Below are 24282 nucleotides of genomic sequence, written 5' to 3'. Positions count from 1 at the left end.
TCATCATTTGTGGAACATTCAATGCTTTATTTTAAAAATGTCGTTTAACGCATTTTTCTCGAAGACCGATTTACCTAAAATTTTCCACATTACATGGTCTTCTTTGTAGGATTCTCTTCAGCACAAACTACGCAATATTCCAAATTTAACTATTTTTAAAAAATTCGAGAATACCAAAAAAGTTGTACATTTTTTTGTAGACAGTTGCCATTTTGTGAAGAAACATTTTTTTAACTTGTTCATGGTTCATACGATTACGTGACATCATTTTAGATAAATTTTTTTCTTCGGAGTATTCGAAGGGTTGATATCATGGGTATCGCCAACTTTTTGACCTTCTAGAATTAAACTAATAATTTGACTATTTTTAATTTTAATTTTTTTTGGACTCTCAACACATTAATTATAAAAAAATAATAAAAAAATGTTTGTCTTTGATGGTCTTTCCAGAAACGCATAAAAGTCATGCCTCCTTAGAATAACTCCTTAACTGATTTTGGAAGATTACTCTATACGTATAATACAATACAAAAATTTGAATACCCAAACATTAATCAAGACAATTTTAAGGCAATTGTCAATGTAACACCTCATCATTCTATATGCAATATTTCTTTAAGTATTCCTTCAGTAAAGATTTTTCTCGTCAAACTTTCCACATTAATTATAACTATCAAAAAAATAATAAAAAAATGTTTGTCTTTTAGATGGTCTTTCCAGAAACGCATAAAAGTCATGCCTCCTTAGAATAACTCCTTAACTGATTTTGGAAGATTACTCCATACGTATAATACAATACAAAAATTTGAATACCTAAACATTAATCAAGACAATTTTAAGGCAATTGTCAATGAAACACCTCATCATTCCATATGCAATATTTCTTTAAGTATTCCTTCGGTAAAGATTTTCCTCAAAATAACTTAAAAACATAACGAAGTTAAAAATAGATTATTATATATTTAAAATCAATCTGCATACCGCGAATCGACCTAAATAAACAACAGCCGCCGAATGTATCCAGTACCCACCTATACGTTGAATATTTCGTTAGCGGCTAAGCCAGGCGCGTAATTCAATACGCCTTACAAGGTAAAAAATTAAAGCTAACGCAAAACCGCACGCGTTTGATGAACGTGACCTGTGTACCCGAGACCGCGGCTCCTGGGGGTTGCGCAACAAACACATGGAAGTTGCGTAATGTAATTGTTGAGGGAATTATTTATTTTTTCTTCCCACTCAGCCCCCATTATTCGACACCCGTTTCAAACGACAAGGCGCCTTGGGACAGAGTCGAAGACAAATATAACAATATAATCTTAAACGGCGCTATCACGTGATCGCAGCTGTGTTGTTTGCTCAGAAATGAAATCGAGAAATGTACTCGGTGTCAAGAAAAATCGGAGATCTTTCGTAAATATATGAGATTTGGGGATGGCAAGCTTGTGTCTATAAGGATGGTATCAGAAAGTTACAAGAAATAATTGAAGTTACCTTCAAATTAAACAAATACTAATAATACAGTTACTAATAATAATAATACAGTTACTTACAATACTAATATTAAATTTTGATTTTAAATACTGGATAGACTATTAGACTCTACGTGCATCGTTAGTAATTATTATTATTAACGGAAGTCATTATTACTAAATATCAATAATAAATAAACTATGCAATATGTTTGATTATTCATTATTTATAACATTGTATTACATTGTAGTTTATCCTTGGTCATACAATGCAGGTGTAACGATAACATTCCTTCTTCATTAACATTTATCAGAAAGCATATAGGAACTACGCAAAATATCTATTAGTCATTTAGTGTTCTTGGCCCTTCTACAAATTCTACATGCAATCAAATATTTATTATTTCTGGCAAAGTTTTGCGATCTGCATACTATAATCTAGTAAGCTTTCATAGAAAGAACATTCCTTGATGAAGCCAGATTATTTGTTAAATCACACCAACATGTCATATACACGTGTTTCATTAATTTAGTTTATTAGCTTATTATTTTAGATACATCAATTTTTAGTTTTTCATCATATCTATTCGACGGTCACGATATTCACTGCCCTTGATTTTTATTACCTGGCATTCAATTTATACCAAAAATAACGATGTACTTACTTTCATGATTTTCTATCAAACGTGTCACATTTCACAAAACCATACATCCCAAAGATAACTCTCGACCCATTATCCACTTATTAGTATCTCAGCCCACGCAGTCCCACTCATGCAATCAAGCCCACACAAAAGCTTCGATTTCAGATCCCGAACGGATGATATCACAAGTCATATTTCACTTCATATAGGAAATCGTTACAAAGAGAGCTTTTGACACATGAACGGTCAAAAGATCCGTCGATCCATCGATTTGCCATGAGTTGCCTTCACGGTCCCATGATCCACATTCCAAGTTCTTTCGGAAAACACGATTCTAACGATCTGTTAATGAGTGACCGACGCGTTAAGCAATAATAACACTCCGATTGTGGAGAGAGTCGGAAACGGAAGGAAAAATCGACAAGAAAAATGTTCAGCAAATCCGTTCCCGGCGGCCGGAAAAGTGCGCGAACACAATGGCTTGTTTGTATATATGTCGGAGGTGGGTGTCTAATTATACAGCACGTATTCGAGTGTATGTTGAAATATGGAATTCGAAGAAAAATAATAATGAGATTTTATTCCAAAAAGCTATTTTGATACCAATGCGTGGTAAAATATTACATTTTCAGGCTCACATTTTATATAATGTTATTATTGATGTATAGGGGAGATAAGAACTTATAACAGTTGTTTTTTTAAATTAACATATCTAAAGATCCACTGAATATCATCCACCTGAGCAAGTCTCTGATAATTCATTTTTTGCTCATTCTTAAGAAAATGGAAAATAAGATAAGATCAACGAATAAAGTGAGATATATTAAATTTAAAGTTAGTTGAAAATAATTTTATAATAAATCAATTTCATAGTACCTGTAAAAAATGACCAACCTGCACAGTTTTGTTTATAACATCGGTACTGCTGGACAGTAGCTATGATAATATTATGCAGGAAGGTTTATATGTCAAATCGAGATATTTTTTTTTTGAAAAACGCCCGTTACTAGTTACACTGTTAAAGATATCCCCTGGCTACCCAACATCATAATTCCATCATATACATATGTTTATATTTCTGCTAGTGCAAACAATATCAACTAATTATATATTGATTATATAAATAAATCATCGGTGATGACTATGTACAGATGGTTATGAATACAATAATATCCTTGAAAGCAAGGTTGATGCAGCAAAAATGTATAGTAAATAATTACTATTTGCATTAAGCAGCAGTGTCAACACTATTATTATTATTGTGATAATAACATACTCTTTTCATTGTTTCTTTACAAATTACAATAATTTGTATACTGAATAATAAAGAAGAATTAAAAACAATACAAAATTGACAAGTTTCAAACCCTAATCATTCGAATAAACGTGATCCTTTGAAGAGATTTGATATGAAATGTTAAAAAATCTGATAATTATGCAGTAATTAATAATTAATTATTGTAACCACTATTTGTAATTAACTCTATAAACATTTCTTAACCTTAAACCTTATAAAAATAAATATACATATCACAAAATGGCTTGATAAATAAAGTTTTCATTTTAATTTCTATATTTTTTTATTTATGCTGATATACGTAGCTATATTGCATTCTTAGCATAAATTGTATAATATAAAAAACTTTATACTATATATATTAACATTCAACTTTCTTTCGTTTCAGGTGAGTCTGAGTATAACAATAAGATATTTCTCGATTAAGGCCTCATTAAATAAGGTAAACTAATATTTTTTATAATGTAATGCATTCAATAGTGTAATCTTTCATCATGAAAAATTCATCGAGGCCAATCTTTCTCGTGTCACATCAAAACTAAACTACTTGGCACTTCCAAACTAATCGATCAATATCCCGGTTGACTTCTGAATTCGAAACATTTGAATCTCGCCTACCAGCATATACAAATACGATGTTTGTGAGTAAATATAATACATCTCTGAAGATTTGCGAGATTGGAAAGGGCAGCATCTAGATATGCTGAATACATCCGCAGTGGTATCATCAATCACATGACAATAATATATCAGATTAAACATCCCATTGTTGGTCCTGATACGAACACATATGCGAATTAATGTACAATGGAGCAGTGGGTTACCGAATCTAGACTTAAATAGACACGGATAACAGCAATAATTTACTAAGCTGGATTGTTAATCAAGGGTTGAAAGTAATCGAGATACTTGATAAAACAATCTTCTCTTGACAAAGCATAAAATTTAATTGATTTGCTGAACTTCTCAAAATCTTTTCCATAATTGCTCAGGTGAAGTCAGTACAACTGTGCCCAGCGCTTAAATCCTTTTGATTTTTCAAATTTTCCAAATATTGATTGGTGTCAGAAAAGTTACTGCTATAGTGTTGTAATTTTACCAAATAGTTTCGCCTAACAAAAACCTTAGTTTATAAATATTTTAAATAGTACTTTTATCAATATATTCCTCAAATTAAATTCTAATTCACCTTAAATCTTATCCACGCAAAGCTTCCGAAAATATCACATTATGTCAGAGAAAAGCACTTTACAGGAAGGCAGTTCTGAAACATAATATACGGGCGATAGATTTAAATGTAACCAAGACTCGGGGGTTAGATTCGCCGAAATTTATGCATACCTTGAAACATGCGGATATACTGTGGATACACAGTCGCTAAATTTTATAATATACAGATATATAGATATTGTATACTTAGGGGAAGAAAGTAAATCAATATCTAATGGGGCGAGCTGATGGGTAAATCGAGATCTGATGATGGAATGATTCACGGATTCAGTATCAAGGTTATTTGGGCAGTTGTGAGCTATATAATAAATTTATCGACATATCTAATTATTAAATTATGACTCAGATTTTTAAACCACACTGTCTGGTTCCATATTCTACAACTCCCGTACCCTTGTCTTCTTTTATACTTCACTTGTATATTTTCTTTCTTGAACACCCTATTATTAATTCAGACATAATTTCGCATAGAGTAGCGAATTTCCTTACCTCGCCGCGTTCGCCTCTTTTTCCGATTTCCTCGAGGTTTCATTTTTTCCGCCCGATGCGGGCTTTCCGCTTTTCCTCTCCAAAATTTCATTGCGCGTAATCGTTTGTAATCTTCATTCAATTTTGGGGCTTAGAGGACCGACCATCGCCTATATAGATTCTTTTCTTTGCTTTTGTATAGGCGCAATCCGAATATTTTTAAGGGAGGGCTGAGGGTATTTTAGAGAGCGTTTTGCCGACCGACCTATCACGATTTTCACCTTTTGGAAATACAGGGACTGTGGAATAATTTTTTAACGTTTCAAAAGCTTTCTGCATAATGATGTTCTCATCAATATTAATTATGCGGAAAATCATTGAATAAAGATTGTTGATTTTTGGAAGAAATTGTTTTTATGAAATATATAATTTTATTATTTTAAAAAACTGAAGCACGTGTTCAGCTGAACCTGAAAATGGAAAATTATTAAGCGAAAGGAACGTAGAAATATGTAGCATTTGTTCCTACCATTTGACATGTTTCAAAACATTGGCGAATCAGATCGAAATGAATTAGAGACACAATTTCTAACACAAAGCGATCCTTAAGTTGCATTTAAATTAGAATAATATTCCCAGGAAAAATGACAAGGTATATTGCGAACAATAGTGTATACCAATTAAGAAGTTACAAATTGTCTGTAACAATTAAAATTGTTCCACCAAGTTTAGCTTAACGTATAATACTAAATGCCATTAGCCCAGAGAAATAATATTTCGTGCAAAGTAACAAAACACAAACACTTTTAACCTAAATTAAGTCATATCTATTTCCAACAAAACAGACCCTGCAGTAACAAGATACCGTTCTCCTCCTAAGATTACCGAGCTACGTGGGTATAAACACTTAACGGTCTGAGGGTTCCTCGCGCTACACGAACCCGTCTGAGGGATGCAATCGACAAGTGCGATTCGCCGCCCTTTGATGAGATATTCGCAAACGAGCCAATCCGATGCAACGGAACGGTATTCGCAATAAGGGGTTGCGGACGTGTGATCCGAGTTTCAAGACGGGAATTCGAGGTATCCGGAGGAGAGAAATTCTCTACTATATCTTTGAGATTATTTAATTAACGCTCTTACTTACAATCTTGTCTGACGATTACAACGAAACAGGGAACTTGCACCTCGATAATTGCAATAAATGATATTGACGTCTTTATAAAGCAATTGCGTGTATCAACATAGAGAAATATACGTAGATGTACTTAGAACATTGTATATATCTTATGTATTCAGCGCCTTATTAAAATGAGAAAAAAATCTATATTTTTATAATCTAGTAGGAGAGACTGGGTACGGTTGTGCCAGGGTACGGAAATGACAGTGGTCACAACATCTAAACTATACTGGTTTTGAGAAAGAGTCCCAGAAAAAAAAGGAGTATGCTTGTTTGAACAAGTTTCCATTATTGCTTTCAGTCAACGCGTCCTACGTTCACATGATCTGTAGACCGCATCGCTTTTAAAGAGTCAAAAGTAAGCTTTTTCGTTCAATCAATGAGTGAAATTTTGAATTAACTAAGACAAAATGTGAAAGAAATAGGGAAAGAAAAATTCAATATAAGAAAAAAAATTTTACAAAGTCTTTGTTTCAAAAAATATGATTTCTTACATTTACCTTATTCATACCCAATAATATTCATAAACTTTGTTTGATTGTGTTGTGTTACATATTTCTGACAATAAAGTCGTTTCTGACAATAAAAGTTATTTTGGTTATGTAACCTATTTTTATGCCTGTCACAATCGTCCGTGGCGGTTTGGACGGTTGTGACACTAGCCCTATTTTGTATGATTGGATTTTATGACTAATCTATCGCATTTAAAGACAGTATTATCATTTGATTTACTTTTCTCCCAGGTAACTGGTAAATTAACAAAATTATTATTACCAGTCTCACCTACTTCAATCGATTTTTTAGACTAAACTTATTCATGATTTTTTAATTTACAAGTTTTATACAATTAAAATAAAATGCTCATATAGCTAGAAATATTAAGACCTACCGAATAGAGACATGGGTATTTTTCATCTTACATAGATATTTTCATCTTATTGAACGAGTTTTCAAAGAGATCACGTCCCGTTCGAAACATATCAGTATTCACAGCACTTTTGCAAAATGAATTCATCACAACACGTTCTAGTCGTAAAACTATTTATGATTTAAACTTATCGTCAATGGCGCTGGATTAAACCGACCGGTTATTTTATTGTTTGATATAAACGTTCAGTTCAATTCGAAATACGCATAATGAGAGCAGTAAAAGCAAAGTATCGATAGGATAGATCTTGATTATAAATATAGAGTTATGATAGGTAACAAAATATATGATCTGACGGTAAAATGAAGTAAAAAATCTATAAGTCATTTTCTTTGTACCAGTTATAAAATTGTACTATTATAGGAGCTTTAAAAATACAAAAGACTAAATTAAAAAAAAAAACTTTCAAGTTGCTCTTTACTACTTAACGAAAGTTCGAAGCACAAATTTATTCTTCCATATCGTTAATTATAATTAATATGCATTTTAATGTCATTTCATAGTTGACATGCAATATAAAAATATTTAATTTAATTACTCTAAAAAATTAATATCAAGTCATTAACTGTCCAGCTCCTCTTAACAAATGAAACATTACGAGTACGCATACAAATATCCACATAACACTGCAAAATAAATTTTTGCCTCCAACTCTCATATCTCGTAAATTAAATAATTATTTTCTCATTCATTGCGCTCGCTTTATTTACACAAATTTGCATAATGTATTAAATTCTATGACGAATTAAAAGTTTTGTGTAATATAAACACAACAATGCACACCGAATGTAATAATTCATTCAATTATTCGTTTTATCATTATCGTCGTAAATAACACAGTTATTAATATTAGTGCAGTAAACGGAGCGTTTTAGGTCTGAATTTTTTTACTGTGCTCCGAATTGAATGAAATTTTGGAATTAGGTTCATCTTACCCTCAAATTCAAAAGTGAAAACAATTCGGGTTGCGCCATCACCCCCCGGGGGAAAGACCCCCGTTCTCAATTGTGTAATTACATTTTTTTAAAATAACGTCGGAAATCGATAGAAGAGCTAATTATAATAAAAAAATGTCTTCTATAGTTTTTCAAAAAAACTAATACTTTTCAAGTTACTGGCCACTAAAGATTCATATATTTTTGGCGTTTTTCTTCGTCTTTTTGCAAATATCTCCTAAATTATACATTTTAACGAAATCCATGTAATGAACAAAATAATGTCAATAAAAATCTTAATAAATTGGTATTACATAAAGTGTTCTAGGAAAAATATAAAGCAAGATTTGAAAGAGCAAAGTCGTTTTTTATTTCGTTCAAGATTTAATTGTTGTATTTAAAGCCATCTAGTGTCGAGGTTTTACATTTTATGCATTTCGGTGAAATTGGGTTTTATAGTGCTCAACATAAGCTTTAAAATGAGTGCTGTTACAAGTTTTTTGCGTGTAAAATGAGTGAGCTATCATGCAAATAAGAAGGCATATACGAAGTTTTTTTCTTTTAAATCATATGGTTTAATGAGCGCCATTTCCACCAGAATGAAAGTAATTCACATTCCATCTAGAATTCACTTCATTATAGACATCTTGATGGATATCTAGTAGATTCACTACTTTAGTACAAACTATTTTCAGAAAACTCACGATTTTATAAAAACTTTTTTTTCCAATTTGCGCGGTCGCGCAGTCTTTAAACATTCATAACTCTGTCAATTTTTGTGTGAAAGAAAAATAATAAAAAACAATAATAAGCCAGAAAGATTCCTTTGATTTTTATCTATAAGCTTTTATACGTATCTTTTATTCTTTTTGAGATATAATGAAAATAATTTCGATTTTTAAAAAAATTGAAAAAAAAAGTTTTTATAAAACCGTGAGTTTTCTGAAAATAGTTTGCACTAAAGTAGTGAATTTACTAGATATCCATCAAGATGTCTATAATGAAGTGAATTCTAGATGGAATGTGAATTACTTTCATTCTGGTGGAAATGGCGCTCATTAAACCATATGATTTAAAAGAAAAAAACTTCGTATATGCCTTCTTATTTGCATGATAGCTCACTCATTTTACACGCAAAAAACTTGTAACAGCACTCATTTTAAAGCTTATATTGAGCACTATAAAACCCAATTTCACCGAAATGCATAAAATGTAAAACCTCGACACTAGATGGCTTTAAATACAACAATTAAATCTTGAACGAAATAAAAAACGACTTTGCTCTTTCAAATCTTGCTTAATATTTTTCCTAGAACACTTTATGTAATACCGATTTATTAAGATTTTTATTGACATTATTTTGTTCATTACATGGATTTCGTTAAAATGTATAATTTAGGAGATATTTGCAAAAAGACGAAGAAAAACGCAAAAAATATATGAATCTTTAGTGGCCAGTAACTTGAAAAGTATTAGTTTTTTTGAAAAACTATAGAAGACATTTTTTTATTATAATTAGCTCTTCTATCGATTTCCGACGTTATTTTAAAAAAATGTAATTACACAATTGAGAAGGGGGGTCATCCCCCCGGGGGGTGATGGCGCAACCCGAATTGTTTTCACTTTTGAATTTGAGGGTAAGATGAACCTAATTCCAAAATTTCATTCAATTCGGAGCACAGTAAAAAAATTCAGAGGTTATACCCTTTTTTCCTCTCCGTTTACTGCACTATATTAAAATGCCCATAATCATACATTTATATTAGTTTTCATTTCACAATTTCACCGAACAGATAAAATTTCGGTCGATTTAGTTGAACTGGGGCAGTTAATTGAAATTGTCATAGGCCGATGTCCAGAAGCCATATTGAATATGTATGTATGTATGTATGTATGTATATATATATATATATATATATATATATATATATATGAGTGAGTTCTTGAGGGCGATACATCAAACAAAGAAAAGGCAAAGATTTATAAAATAATCTTTAATTCCAAACGTTTCGACATTCAATTTAATGTCATCATCAGTGGATATTACGTTGGTTGGTTACATCTAGAGAAGTGAGCACAACACTAGAGATTGGCACTAACTTGTCAAAACCATGCATTTTTTATAATTTTTTGTATGATGTAAACAGAAAAATGAAAGTTTTATTTGAACAAAAATGTAAGTAAAATTATGTAATTTCTGCCACGACTTCTGTACTTTGCGAGTACCGAGGCATGTATAACCGACCTTTCAACATCAAAATTAACTACTAAATCATATATATATATATATATATATATATATATATATATATATAAAAATATATTGTGTCATAAATTCCTTTGCGTTTGTCCATACATCCTACATATGTTAGCGAATTTCCTCCGAAAAAATCTTCGTCGGCCAAGCATTTTATTCGCCTCAGGAAAACCGCCGTCCACGGCAATGTGAAAAAGGTGAAAAGCTCTCGAATACTGTCGTCGAGAAAAAATACGACGCGATGCGGAAAACCGGAAAATTGCGTGCTCCGAAATAAATAGACACAACAGACGGTAAAGGTTTGTATTTGCTCACGCCCATGTGGAAGCTTATACTGGATTCAAGTTTTCTTCGGCGTTTCAACAAAAAGTTGGCGAATTAGATAGGTAATAAAAAAATATATATACAATACATTAATTTTCATCATTTACGATAATATTCAGATTTTTAAAAATTTTCTAGTTCTGATACTAAAGTAACAAACTTGTAAATAATAGGAATGCAAATTCAGTGGTAAAACAGACGATAACATAACGTTGTTATGGCAACGCTATGTTATACTTGGTCTCTTAGTACGAAAAACTGTGAGAATACTATTTATTTGCTGTGCTATCATAAGCTGTTTTAAATATATAGTTTTTTAAACGTATATAAATCAATACAAAACTTTTATTTAAAAGTTTATGAGTAACTATTACATATTACATGCTATGCTCTATAACATATATTGTTGAATTGTATATGCAAAAAGTACAAAGTTATATTGAAACTAGTGGGGTGGGTGGCATCGTGCCTTAAGGCAAATTGCTGGAACTTCCCGTACCGTAACGAAACGTTCGAGGAATATTGAATGTTTTCAAATAGATTATTATAAATATTGTATTATTGTCTAATATTTATAATAATTATATAAACTGAATTGCAGAGTTGAAATTATTTGTTTGAAGTATATTAGAACTATAGTCAGAATTAAAAATAAAATCTGAATTATTTTCGATATACAAAAAATTTAAAAAAGAAAAAAAAAAAATGTACAAATTTTTTTTTTCCAAAATCAATTATTTTGTTAAGACAAGCAGAAAGTTCTTTGAATCAATTGAATCGGACGCTTAGTTCTCTCAAAAACTGCCATTTTTTGTACATTTAGCTCTGTATCTCCGAAATGGCTGGGCCTGCCTTTGCGAAAAACTAATAACCCTTTCTCCCAATCATTACTAATGGAATGTTTTTTAGATCATTCAAATCGGATGCTCCGTTCTCTCAAAACTCGATTTCTATTTTCTGCACTCTTTGCTCCTTATCTCCGTAACTGCTGGACCTGTCTTTGCCAAAAACTAATCAGCTCTTCTCCTTATTAATAGGAATCGAATGTTTTTTAAACCATTCAAATCGGTTGATCCGTACGCCCTAAAACGTGGACGAAAATTTGTATCCATACATACATACACACACACACACACACACACACACACACACACACATCCATTTTTTCTGAGGTATGCCAAAACGTTCAGAAACCTTCAAAACGTCGGGAAATGTAAAAATTTTCAATTCCGATTTTCGGCCCATTACAATAACTTACCCTACGGGAAGTTAAAAAACTCTTATTTGCAAAAATGCAAAGATTGTACTACAGCAAATGTTTTGAATAATGGAATTTGGTTATTATACGATATTATTATATTAGCTTTGAACTTTCACTTCATTTAATAAAATTAAATGAAATCTATAAAACGACTTCTAAATTCCCATTTGACATGTACAACCAACAACATAACGCAAAAAGCTGAGCATAAACTCGTATATAAAATCGCGTGTCCATTCCACCAGCAGTTCCGTGCTTCATAATACGAGCCCGATACGCAAATATAGTGAGGATTTCCATAGTTTTTCTCCTGGGGCATATGATTTCTAAACAAAACGCCAGAGGTTTTTCTAGTAAAGAACCTTAGCATCACGTTTGTTTGCTGAAGCGTTTGTGTTTTGCTAACAAAGTTGCCGCCCGGTCGAACATGGCACCCGGCGTGAAATATTTTCATCGGACGAAGGGGAAAAATGGTTTTTATCGGTTTATCAACTATAAATACGGTTATTATTTGATTTCGATTATTATACCATTGGCATTTAGGTAGATTGAAATGTAAATTGTGCTTCGTCATGATTAGTTGATGTAGATGATCGACACGTGTGGACATGCGTAATTATCAATAACGATTTGAAGGGTGGTATTTATATAATATACATATTCATTTGAAAATGCATTTAATTGCATTTTTCTGAAAAAATAAACTGGTCAACGTTAAATTTTATGTCTACAAATTGTTTATTTGGAAGCCGATTTATATTGAGGAGACCTCTCAAAGTGCTTTGATAAGCAAGTCCAATGCAGTACTAGAAAATTGACCTTCTTAACTAGAAAATTGACCACAATAAGAGGAGAATTTGTATTCAAAAGCATATAAAATATTTTCTTTGGCAAATTTTGGTTTCAAATTCATTCCACCCCTGCCAGGTTACCTTTTGCAGATATTATGTGCAAAATCTATATGTGGGAATCATTAGCGACCCGTACATCGTTGGAATATGAGGAATAAAGGTGAACAAACAACAAACAGCAGAAACTGAGCGACTCAGACAATAGTACAAATAAAACGACACCATTAGCCCGAGCTCAAGCAAAATACGTATATGTTGCCATGTCGGGAGAAGAATAACTTTCAATAACGCCATACGAGCTTGCCTGATGTGCCACTGCAAGGTTGCGAATTCTGCGTCGCGATGTTATTATAATGTATGTTTATTGTTATGTGACGACAAAGAACCTTCTTCCAAGTATTGAGAAAAATATGCTTATGAACCAACAGAGGTTGCTGTTGAAATGAAAAAAAAAACAACAGGCGAAGGAGTAGTGTGGATATTATGCCACATTGGCGAAGGAGTTACGAGCCCGATGCGCATGCGCATATCACCAGATATCTACATATTTTAAACCTTAATGAGCATTTAAATTCATCAGAAACTTACACGTATATTTCCAAATGATCCAATACATAACTTTATATCTGATCTCCTTGTTAATTGCTACTAAGTAATTTCGTAAATCTAAGAAATTCTTATTATTCGCAATTGTATATTATTATTATATGACATCACCAATGTCACAAGTTTATTTTCATCGAACTCAAGGAGACTTGCATCTTTTTATAATAAATTCGCAAGTGTGAATAAGAATCAATTTACCTCAAGGTCCTATTCCATGTATAATAAAGCCACATTTCTTCGAGTCAATTATAATAAATCAGAAGCTGAGAATGAGAAGTATTTAAAGGTATGAGTAAAGACTAGAAAATGGTCTGGGTACATTTGAATTATTTTTACTTTCAAGAAATTCATATTACATATTGAATATGCACAAATATTTCTGTCTTATTATTAATAGCATTTTAACTGAATTTTTGACTCAAAATCATAGACAAATACATTGCATGCTGTTAGAAATATGGAGATGAAGGATCAGTAAGAATTATTTTTTTAGGAAAACTTTGGCATTTTTTTCAAATAATAACAAAAGGACCATGGTATTATTTTATTTCTACCAAAATAAATATAATGTTAATACAAAATTGTATCATATTTACTTATTCGTACAGTGTTAATCTTTATTAATGATATGTGGTCAAATTTAATTTTTGATGTCGCAATTTAGTTTTATCATCACTCTCGAATTATCTCGGTTCACTCGAATATAAACTTATATTGATGTCTTTTTATACAAGATCTATAAAACTAGCATCGTTCTCATAAAATTCCATCGACCATAAACCCTGCATTCATTTTATTTGAACAAAGAATTTTCACATTATTAAATGAACAGTTCTCAATGTCATTAGAGTAATAAAGTGCGCGCTTCGAAAGCCGCACGCGAATGAATGAAATGATTCAGCTCGTTTTTTCGAATATTGAAAAAGTATGTAAAATAATACATGACCCAAAAAATAACTGTTTTTTTTTATTTCATTAATAATACGAGTTACGAGAAAGTAATGTAATTGATAACTAACGCGTATCATGAAAGTTGTTATTAACACTTTGAATATCAAAGTATGCCAATTTTAATGATCCTACTAAACGCAAAAATAAACATCAATTAAAATAAACCGTAAATTATAAACACTATTATATTTTCAACTACACGCTGAATTTATTCACTAAGCAAATAATACAACAGTAATAAAACATATGTATATATAAATAAAGTTACATATGAAAACTTTCGAAAAACTAGTGGGGTGGGTGGCATCGTGCCTTAAGGCAAATTGCTGGAACTTCCCGTACCGTAACGAAACGTTCGAGGAATATTGAATGTTTTCAAATAGATTATTATAAATATTGTATTATTGTCTAATATTTATAAGAATTATAAAAACTGAATTGCAGAGTTGAAATTATTTGTTTAAAGTATATTAGAACTATAGTCAGAATTAAAAATGATATCTGAATTATTTTCGACATACAAAAAATTAAAAAAAAAAAAAATGGTACAATTTTTTTTCCAAAATCAATTATTTTGTTAAGACAAGCAGAAAGTTCTTTGAATCAATTGAATCGGACGCTTAGTTCTCTCAAAAACTGCCATTTTTTGTACATTTAGCTCTGTATCTCCGAAATGGCTGGGCCTGCCTTTGCGAAAAACTAATAACCCTTTCTCCCAATCATTACTAATGGAATGTTTTTTAGATCATTCAAATCGGATGCTCCGTTCTCTCAAAAACTCGATTTCTATTTTCTGCACTCTTTGCTCCTTATCTCCGTAACTGCTGGACCTGTTTTTGCCAAAAACTAATCAGCTCTTCTCCTTATTAATAGGTATCGAATGTTTTTTAAACCATTCAAATCGGTTGATCCGTACGCCCGAAAACGTGGACGAAAATTTGTATCCATACATACATACACACACACACACACATCCATTTTTTCTGAAGTATGCCAAAACGTTCAGAAACCTTCAAAACGTCGAGAAATGTAAAAATTTTCAATTCCGATTTTCGGCTCATTACAATAACTTACCCTACGGGAAGTTAATAAACACAAATATTAATGTGTTATTAAGGTCGTGCTTGATTATTTTAGACAGCATACTCAATTCATTAAGCGCGCTTCAAATTCGCAAATGTATATAGCTAATATATCTTTACGTTTTTTTTTAAATTTTTTGGTTGTGCTTAATCAAATGCAAAATTATTGATTTCATATCCCACAAGTGCTAGTTTAGAAAGCAAACTTATTTATATGAACACGATACCTGCTAATAATATTTATGTGATCAATCATCAAATTTGTTTCGTTTCATTTCGTAGCCAATTAAATATAATTCCTTATCTTTCCTCGCAATATTTATTCTAAATAAATTATTACCGCAGCAAAATAAAAACACCCGGAATTGAAGAAAACGCAGCGTCTCTTATATCACATTTGGGTCAAATCCGGTAAGAGCATTGCCTTATTTGTTCAACTGAATTTTAAATCTGGATTTCTATCGCAAAGCTCTTGAGATTTTAAATTATTTCATTTTCCTCGAAAACCCAGGACCTTGAAATCGTCCTTATACAAATAAGGCTTGCTGCGACGCAAAGGGGAATTAAAAATAAAGAATGCCTAAAGTTTTAAGGAGCGAAATATTTTATACAACAACCTCGGGCGTGTATATTTTTCTTTTATTTATTTGTCACATTTTCTGGCATGATTCATGTTTAAATTTACCTGTATTGTCTATGCGACTCTGCGTTGCAAAAGTTTACACGAATGATGGATTTAAATGTAAAGCCTATTTAAGTATTTACAAAACGAAAGTATCACAAGTAGGATTTTGAAGTTTCGCATTAAAAATACAAAGTATTATGACGACTCGTCGTTCGTTGATTCCAGGATTATATATAATTAAAAATATGCCCATGTATTATGCATTTTTAGATTAAAATATCAAGTTGATTATTGTGATTTATCATCGCATATTTTTATGATGGCGATAATTTTTCATATTTCAGTACGCATCATAATAATAATACATCAAATATCACAATAAAAGCCTCTTAATAGGTCGTGAAAAACGGGATTTATTGACAGTTTATGGAATCGAAATATAAATATAATAATGTTATCGTAATAAAAATAAATGAGTTTTGATTTTATTATTTCATATATAAGCTGTCGTTATTTTGGCCCGACAACCCATCACCAGAATATCGTAAAAAAATGGTTTAGCTTGTCTACTGCTGACATAAAATGTAAATAATCAAAATATGATGGAAAAAACTCATCAGAAACTTTTTAAACGATGAGTTTGCGAACTGAACCATAAAAAAGCCAAATTTATTAAAAATTGCAAGAGATTTTATAATGATTCAAAATTCGTTTAATTGTTGTAAAATATTGAACTACGAAATTTTACATTTGGCATTGGTGCTTTAAAATTTAGATTTCGACAGAATTTGAAATTTAACCAATAAACAATAGAATTGTCTATTCCCAAACGTATCCTTTTCCTAAAGTGTACAGCTTTTCCCTTGTTCCCATTGTTATGCCAACATCAACCACAGTGATATTTGCCAAGTCTTGAGGTTATCCTTAACGTCAATGCAAATGTGTAATTTTCCGTCACGGAACATCTTCTTACGACAACAAGACATACCTATCTTTCTTGCATTCTCTTGCATAAGATGGTGAAATAGTAAGGATATAAAACAAATGTCATCTGCATGCCACAGAGTACTCTATTCAGTCTAATATCAGTTGATACAGTCTTAGAAACAAAGAAGCAAAATCTTACATATGCAAATGGTACTACATTAGTGTACTTCAAACAGCAACAGTTTTAACTGAACAGTTATTTGTTTATATACTAGGTTGGTTTCCCACACGTTGACGGTAAAAATCAATTCCAATATATAAACAAAAATTCAATGTGGTTAAATTTCTGCACATTTTCGCAATTGCGGTCGCAAACTCTCATCATTCATTCGACTCATTTCGCGGTTGCAAGATCCCCAAGGAAAGCTTCTGCCAATGTTTGCAGTGAAGCTGTCGAAGTCACCCTGAAGATCTTTGTACACCGGAAAAACTAAGATTTGACTTAAAAAATTCGAAAAATTAAATTACTTTCAACAATACAGATTTTTGAAAAAATAAGCGTTGTAATCAAGGAAGGAAGGTTTTGCATCTGAAAACATGAAATAAGAACTTATTTACAGCATTAGGGGAAAGTCCCGTAACGCCGGACGGCACCTAAAGCCGGACACTCTATTTAACATGTATTATTTAAGCAAGTATAAATCCTTTTATTTCGAAATACCGAGACTCACCTGTGACGCACACGGTCACGGCGGGAGCAACCCTTTGTTGTTATAGGCGCAAAAACACGGCATCACCTAAATATCAATGTAATTCTAGTGTATTTATGCATTTATATTTTAGTGGCATTCAAAAATAAAAGTAGTACTTGATTGTTATCCGTAAAATGGTAGAATATTATTAGATATTTTAAACAATTTTAGTAGATACCATCAAATGAACGAAATTGTCTGTCCCTTAGCACCGGACACTAAGTCGTCCCTTAGCGCCGGAAGTAAACATATTGATATTTCTTGTGAGAATTGATGTAATTTATTCTGATTATATAATTTTGTTCTGAAAGAGTGCTAACGGTCATTACATACCCCCATTTTTCGTATTTTCTAGTCAAAGAATGGAAATATTATAATGAATGCTCCAGCTGAGAGCATCGGTGTAGCCCAGCCAAAAGGGTGGATAATTAGTGATTTTTTTTTAATATCTAAAAATATTCGTCAAACACAAATGTGCAGACATTCCAGAGAATCAATTCTTATTCAACTAATTAGGCTATAACAGACCTTTAAAAACTGATTGGAAAATGGTTTAGTTCAGTACATAATTTGTATCCATTAGTAGGATGTTAACGCTTCAAGGTAATGAACCGGAATAGTAAATTATAATATTAATATAATATTAAATTAATTAACCGGAATAGCTTAGGGGACGTCGTTTAATCACGTGAGATTTTTAGGGAAAAAATTACAAAATATCACGTGGGGGATTAATGGACGCGCCCTTAGCACCTAGGGTTGTAAAATTATTTTATTGGTATTAGGTAGTAGACGGTTGATTGACTGGTGAAACAGGCTTGATCAAAAATATAGTTAAAAATAAATAAATTGCACACGTTTCCAAAGAGTAAATAAAATTTTGATTTAAATTGTACATAAAACAAACTGCTAGTGAAAAGAACAAATCAAATAATTATATTGATAGTTGAATTCGCGAAGTATGCTTCACATTAAAATTTTCTACCTAAAACTTAACTCATAAAACCCTTCTGATGAATACACCTCGATTGATTACTAGAATTTGCGTATACAAATCGTGTTTCTAGTGTGAAAAGAGTCCTTTACCCAGCGTTTGCATACAATGCGCGGTACTTGCAATACAAACATCGTTTCGAGATAAAGCCCGGGCTAACAAGTGAGCCACCGCCGAGGCAACCGCCGAGACAACCGCCTCGAAGAGCCGGTAGCGTGAGAAATTCATTCTGTTTTATCGAGGCCCTCTGTGTGAAACGGCTCGGGAATTATACAAGACGTTACCATCGCGGTATAATATGTGTATACAAGCACTGTTAACCACAGGTTCTATAATACTAATTGATATGTAGGCATTGCATTAAAATATTGAAAGGAAATAATATTTATTAATAATAATATTGATTCGATAATGAAGGTACCGTTAAGGTTAACTCTACAAAAACAATGATCATAGTCGAAAAAAGTAATATAACTGTTATAAACGAAATGAAGTTTGCGGAGGTTGTATTTTAATATCTTACATATTAAGCACATAATTTAATTATTATGTATGTATTTCTAACTTTCGTAATTACATTCAGGATTTATTCACATAAGGTTGATGTAAAATTAATGTTAAATCAAATTCTTTAACTTTGTAACTTTATAGTATACCACTTCATAACTACATTTAATCTATATGAATTACAAATACTGACTGGCAATAATAAAAAAAATATTTTTTAAATTTTTGAATTAAATATGAATATGCAATAACTTTTATTCGAACACATTTATGTATTCTGTCTACTAAATGTACTAAAAAAGCGTAAATAAAATTATAGCTTTTTTAGTTGATGAGATATTTTTTTGGACTTAAGCCTGACTATTATTGAATACGACTTACTTACAAATGAATGAATTAACTAAATAAAAAAAATAACCACATCTCTTATTCACCACTCATTAATAACATTTTTCTTCTTCAAACTCTGATGTTAAATTCATCAAACCTGTATTGGTTCTATGCATAATAGGAATTATATGCTTAATAGTTTCATTTAGTCTAAAAATGATATTTTAAATGCAGAGATATTACTTCTTTTACAAATTCATGTAGTTATGATTATTATTGAATACGTCTTACATATAAAAGAAAAAATCATATAAATAAATAAACCGAATTGCACTGCATTTTCTCTAACATTTCGGTTAAAATTGCTGCAATTGAAAATTTATATGAAAAATGATTAAGCTGCTTGCAAAAAATCCTATGCTGTATAGTTTCATTTAGAATAAAAATTATTCCCTTCTTATTAACAAAAGTATATTTGTAATCATATTTACATACAGCAATCACAGTTAATGCTAAAAATCTGCTAGTACTTTGATTATTGATAAATTTTATTTACCCTTTTTATCAAACTTTTACCAATAGAAACAATGGAAATGCTGTATACTTTAGGAAAACGATATGTTTGAGTAAAGAGTTCTGGTATTTTTCGGTTAAATTTAGAGCACCATTGTCAAATGTAACATTCTGTACTTCCTTGACATTTTACAATAAACAAGGGAAAATTTGTACAATCATACGTTTTAGAGTAGAAAATTTTAGAGCCTCTTGGTTAATTCTTAATTTCTGTCGAAATCCAAATATTAGAGCACCATTATCAAATGTAACATTCTGTACTTCCTTGACATTTTACAACAAACAATGGAAAAGCTGCACACTTTACAAAAAAGATCAGTTTTGCAGTATGGAACTCTATTGTTCCTTGGTTAAATTTCAATTTCTGTCGAAATCTAAATATTAGATTAATTTACTGGCAAGTATATCGTTCTGTAAAATATCAGAATTTTACAACAAATGAACAAAGAATATTCAAACATTATGTACACTCTCCAAAAATTGAGTGATTTGAAATAAATCAGTGTTAAAAATTTGGTTATTTCAAGAAAACGCGTGAATCGTAAAAAAATCTTTTGTGAAATTTGAATATTTAATATGATTTATGATATTGTATCTTTTTTTATTATTTGTTTGAAAATGTTTAGAAGCTTGATTAAGAAGTCGCGTTCTGGCGAGGCGTTCCAATTCCGTGTACGTTCGTACAACTAGCGTGCATATATTAGCATTCCCCTAATAACGTCCTATTGTCTTAGTTCAGGCAGACTCAGACATAACTGTCTTAGGTATCCTAGTGCGACGAGGTACCCTCATTCCGAATTCAAATAGCCCGTATTATACATAGATATCGGCCCGGTACGTGAAGGTACATGCGATATATTTTATTAGCATACGTCTATTATATCGGATAAAATATTTAAGAAATGCAAAACCGAACGCCAATACTTTTTTGTGATTATCAAGTACATATCAAGATCGCTTGATATCAAATTAAATGCATGTAATAGATAGCTTTATACAGGGTGCCCCAGAACGAAGTGATTGCATTTATAAACAACTATGATGAAAGAAATTAGTTATTAATTATTAATATTAATATAAATTAGTTAATAATATTGATAAGCCATTTGCACCTCCCCCCATTCGGTCTGACGTTGACTTCTGGAACACCCTGTACAAACTTACTGCTAGAAGAAGAATCAATACTATCACCTAGCACTATCTTAGATCAATTTCTTTATATACCATTAAAGTCACTGATCAATAAAAATATTTTTCCTCTAGTATTATCTTTGTACAGGGTGTCGAAAGTGGATGATAATTACTTATCAATATAGGTGATGGTCAATACTATCACCCCGTTACGGCTTGACGTTGAATTCTGGGACACCGTACTAAATAAATAAGAAAAACATTCATAATATTTATAGTAATATTCCTCCCTGTTGACTAAATATAAATTTGATTATTTATTTGTAATAACTTTTATATCAAACTTTGTCAGTTATATAGGCTAGTTTCGTTCGTAAATTCTTCCATTGCAAAATCAATTACAAAGATCGGTAATTAAAAATTGATTAAATTACAGCTTTTTGACGGTTATTTGGATTTTGATTTTCAAAAAAATATTCATTAAAACGATCTATCTATTTATTACTTCAATGTAAATTTTAAATCATTTATCAAAGCTACTACATTATGCTAAACGAATATAGAGTTATCATGACCAACGAAGATAACACCTAGGTTCTCAATTTATAGTTTATTCTTAACTTATTCCCGGACATCGCTAATTGTTCCGGGTGTGCAGATATGTTAATATTCTCCTAAACAATTAAGACATATGCAATATGTCATCATATTAATATTCATGTGTCCTACAGCAGATGTACCAAGAAGATGATATAATGTACTTACTATTTGGGAAGTTGTAGTTGGGAACAATTGTAGTTTTGATATAAAATTGTAGAGAAAAATCTGCTTACCTATTAGTAGACCTGAAACAAATAAAAAATATTAGTATTTTCAAGAAGAATACAATTTAATTGAATAAATTTAACTAAACTATAATTATTTAGTTCAAATGCAATCACCATTTGACACAAATTTAATGATAAAAAATAAAGAATAGAGCATAGAATCAGGCATAGCCTGATGATTACATACTGTTATTGTATTGCAAAATATTCTATATCTATATAACATATAAGCAAAAATGGGGAATAATAAGTAATTAGTCATCCGAAAACGAAATTAACAGATTCGCATGAGCAGATACGTTTCTGCTAATTAAAAGGCGCCTAACAAACTTTACGTATCACTTGTATTATTTATTACGGTTCTCATAGTATATTAATTATATCATCCATACATATACAAATATGTTCATATAATGTGTATTCGTTTGTATTAATTTATATATGAATAAGCCTTGTTCTTCGTAGCGTGTAAATAGATATGTAAATGAAAACAGCTTCTAAATGCAAATGATTGACTGTTATTTTCACACGACGGCGGTATAAAATAATTATTCCATTCGCAATACATTGTGTTAACCCATTTTCAGAGAATACTGGTCACTTTTTGTAATGACTGGAACAAGTTGGTAACAATTTGCACTTAATGAATATATAGAAAAGCTAGTAGAGTTGACTAATTCATAGCAAAAAGCTTTCTCAACAATTATGTATTTAAAGCAATTAAATTAAAAGTAAAAAGTGGAGTAGCTACTATATATTCAGTTTTAAAACTATTATATGTACAAGAACGATACGAGATGTATGTGTATATCGATAAATTCTTAGCAAATTATTTACAACAATTTATAAATTTATACATGTAGCTCCAAATATTTTTTAACTGCAAAACAGATTTGTATTTGTTGATGATATATCAAAAAATCTGAACCAAATTTTGAAAGTTGTAAGCATAATGACTTTATGAACATTTTTTAAGAAATAAATTTCGGATGTACATTCTAAACTTGATACTATTGAATGGTATTTTCTGGTTACCGCTTATTGTTTCCATTAATTCTAAATTAAATTAGAAGTAAACTTCAGCCGACACATAGATTGACTGCTTACATGCTGTCTGAAAGTTTGAATCGTCTTTTCGAGTACGCTCTTGTACTAAAGGATATTCTCAATAACAAACCGTCTTTTGATCCTAACGAAACTCTATCTTTAAAACTACCCAAACAACCCTTATCTGGAGGCACCTTTTAATAAAAATCTCTATTTCAAAGCTCTAGCTCGAGCACCACTCATTGGAACTATATTTATCCCAAAACGCAACTTCTAAATTCTTCTTTCCAAACCTTGGTCATTATCTAAAAGATTCCAAAGTGGGTGCACTACATGTACGCTTGACTATGCAAATATGCGGATAAGTTGAACGATCCTGGAGAGTTCAGAAATTATACCCGTTCGAAGATCTACCACACACAAGGATATAACGTTTCTCTATCAGCGAGCTGTTGTCTATAAGAGGACCCATCCATAAAGCCACTCACACTACTCACTTAGGGCTCCCGTGTTTAGCAGTGTGTGAAACGAAGCCCCTTCAGAATATACAAGCAATCAGTGCAAATACTTCGACGATAACATACACGATCCCGAGATCAAAGATGTGCCAGATGATGGGAGACTGATGGACCTGTTATTTCGATTATTATACGATACGATAGATAATTGATAATTATAATAATGGACAAATATTTAAGATCAAAGCGTTTCTGATGATTGTTGACAAATATTTAATTGGTATAAATATTGACTAACCAATAGAAGTAATGCCTAGATTTCCGTCTGCTTTCAAAATGTTCAAGACACTAATTTATGGTAAAGTCCAAAAAGTCTTAACGAATTATTGATTGGTATTTAAAATACCATTATATATTCTCTTAATCATAAATTGATATTGCGATTTAAAATTCAGAATTTTGAAAACAATTTCAAATTGATACATTCCTATAAATCACAAAAATGGTTATTGTGGCATGTTGGCCAAGTTCATAAAATAAAACTTTATTGTTCTGATAGAGAGAGAGATTCAAAATTGAAATGTGTCAACCTTCATCCATTAACTTTGAAATTTATCACTCTATA

General features: G+C 31.2%; 1 protein-coding gene across 1 annotated transcript in view; it reads right to left on the bottom strand.

Moving 5' to 3' along the window:
• Positions 1-24282, bottom strand: part of LOC113381636 (kin of IRRE-like protein 2) — a 570166-nt gene that overhangs the window by 191232 nt on the left and 354652 nt on the right. Inside the window, exon 2 of the mRNA XM_026620421.1 lies at positions 22159-22170. Within this exon, the coding sequence (XP_026476206.1) occupies positions 22159-22170 (12 nt within the window). The remainder of the gene's footprint in view (positions 1-22158; positions 22171-24282) is intronic.

The sequence above is a fragment of the Ctenocephalides felis genome, unplaced genomic scaffold, assembly GCF_003426905.1.
Source record: "Ctenocephalides felis isolate EL2017-DRISC unplaced genomic scaffold, ASM342690v1 CF-g0.4_SCAFFOLD_00845, whole genome shotgun sequence".
NCBI classification, from domain to species: Eukaryota; Metazoa; Arthropoda; class Insecta; order Siphonaptera; family Pulicidae; genus Ctenocephalides; species Ctenocephalides felis.
The sequence above is the reverse complement of the archived record's forward strand: the minus strand, read 5'-3'. Positions and strand labels throughout refer to the sequence as shown.